Source organism: Trichechus manatus, unplaced genomic scaffold (assembly GCF_000243295.1).
Source record: "Trichechus manatus latirostris isolate Lorelei unplaced genomic scaffold, TriManLat1.0 scaffold00242, whole genome shotgun sequence".
NCBI lineage: Eukaryota > Metazoa > Chordata > Mammalia > Sirenia > Trichechidae > Trichechus > Trichechus manatus.
Window position 1 is genome coordinate 1,709,752 of NW_004444178.1, and position 1,833 is coordinate 1,711,584.

Consider the following 1,833-nt stretch of genomic DNA (forward strand, 5'->3'; position numbering starts at 1 on the left):
GCAGACGAACCTCCCCAAATTGTTGTGGAGAATAAAATCACTCAGTCCTTGAAATAAGCTTAGAAGGATTTATTCAGTTTAAAAAAAAATAACATTCGAATGCAAAGAGACACCAGCTCACATAACTGAGAACTGATAACTTCAGCAAGAGAGCCTCTAATAGGAACAGATACAGTCCAAGGAACAAAGAAATTATAATACAGTAGTTTGATTGGTTAGTCTTTGGTTGAGGTCACAAGAAGGACGGATTACGAGGTAGGGAGTGGGCTTCTACTGGTTAATTGGGTACAAAGGCCTACAGTGATTGATTTCAGGGAGTAATTGCAGAGATTTTCAGTCATACTCACATGTTTTGGGAGGAGTCATAAAAACATTACTGGTTGGTGTTAAGCAGCTCTAACCAGATGTCTTAGGGACTTGTGATAACCATTCAGTACCAGTACCTCATTTCCCAGAAACAGCTTGTTAAAACCTTTTTAAGTTGTCTGGAAAACTTTAGATAAGGCTAGCTCCAGGACCCCTTCAAAACAAATTTTTTATTACATCCTTTTTATAAACAAACATTTCGTAGGTCCACTTTACACAAAAAGACAACTGTGTCGCTGCCTCCCTTAGAATGTATTTCTTTTACATCTTGGCTTGGACTACAGAGTGAAACTCCCTCAGTTCCCATAGCTACTAACAACTAAGGGGCCAAATTGCAGGTGCCTGTGAAAAGTTTGGATTGACTCTGCTAAGAGCATCTAGGCAAAGAGTCCCAGGCAGGCATGTAAAAAGACCAGTTTAATATTAGTAAAAACAGAGTTTAATTCAGTCATTTGGTCCTGGTCAGAAAAACTTCATGAACTTCTTCTTTACATGCATAATATTATCTCCTTTTTTGATTTTAAGGCAACAGTGTAACAGTATCTTCAAAGCAGAGTTAATGTAAATAGTTTTTGTTTTTTTTAATCGAGTACTTAAGTACTTTGGGATAGGGAAGCTCAAAAAGGATTTATTATAGTAAGGTTGATCAGACATGTGGATATGCCATTTTTTAAAAGGGCTTCACAGGTGGTTCTGATGAGCAGTCACTTTAGGGGGTTATAGAATGGCAAAGCTCACACATGAAAATGTTTTTTCAATAAGTTAGAAAGAATTCTTGAAATTTGTATTTTTATCAAGCTGTCCAACTTGATTCTAATGTGCAGCCTGGCCTGGGAATCACTGCAGTAAATTTCCTATCTATCCTAAACCTAAAATCCCACTCTGCATATAAGTGAATTCATCTTTTAAAGAGAACATTTGCAAACTTTTAAATAGACTGACACAACCATAACCAATACTTTTAAAATGCAAGAAGTTGGTAAAATTATGTATCTTTCCCTGCTAATGTAGTATATAGGGAAAAGATTCAAGTTAAAGATATTTTTTCTGAATGTTTCATTATGTAATTTTTGATACATATCTATTTATCCAATTTTCCTTTTCAGAAAGCTGTATGTGATGGCGTCTGTGTTTGTCTGTCTGCTTCTTTCCGGATTAGCTGTGTTTTTCCTTTTCCCTCGCTCTATCGATGTGAAGTACATTGGAGTAAAATCAGCATATGTTAGCTATGACGTTCAAAAGCGTACAATATATTTAAATATCACAGTAAGTACAAACTTACATTACAGATATTTGACTTAGTCTTTTCTCCTTTAAGCAGTACCTTTGACCTTGTTGAGAGGATGTTTTTAAATGTAACACTGGTTGGATTGCTTTCTGTATGTCTTTGTTGCATTCACCTTCTCTACCGTTCTTGTTTTTGCTAAAAATGGCAAGTAATAAATACTGGCAGTTCTTTGTATACCA

At 35.7% G+C, this 1,833-nt stretch overlaps 1 protein-coding gene across 1 annotated transcript in view; it reads left to right on the plus strand.

Moving 5' to 3' along the window:
• TMEM106B (transmembrane protein 106B) overlaps positions 1–1,833 on the plus strand; it is a 25,984-nt gene that overhangs the window by 18,056 nt on the left and 6,095 nt on the right. Inside the window, exon 2 of the mRNA XM_023724346.1 lies at positions 1,473–1,632. Coding sequence (XP_023580114.1) covers positions 1,473–1,632 — 160 coding nt within the window. The remainder of the gene's footprint in view (positions 1–1,472; positions 1,633–1,833) is intronic.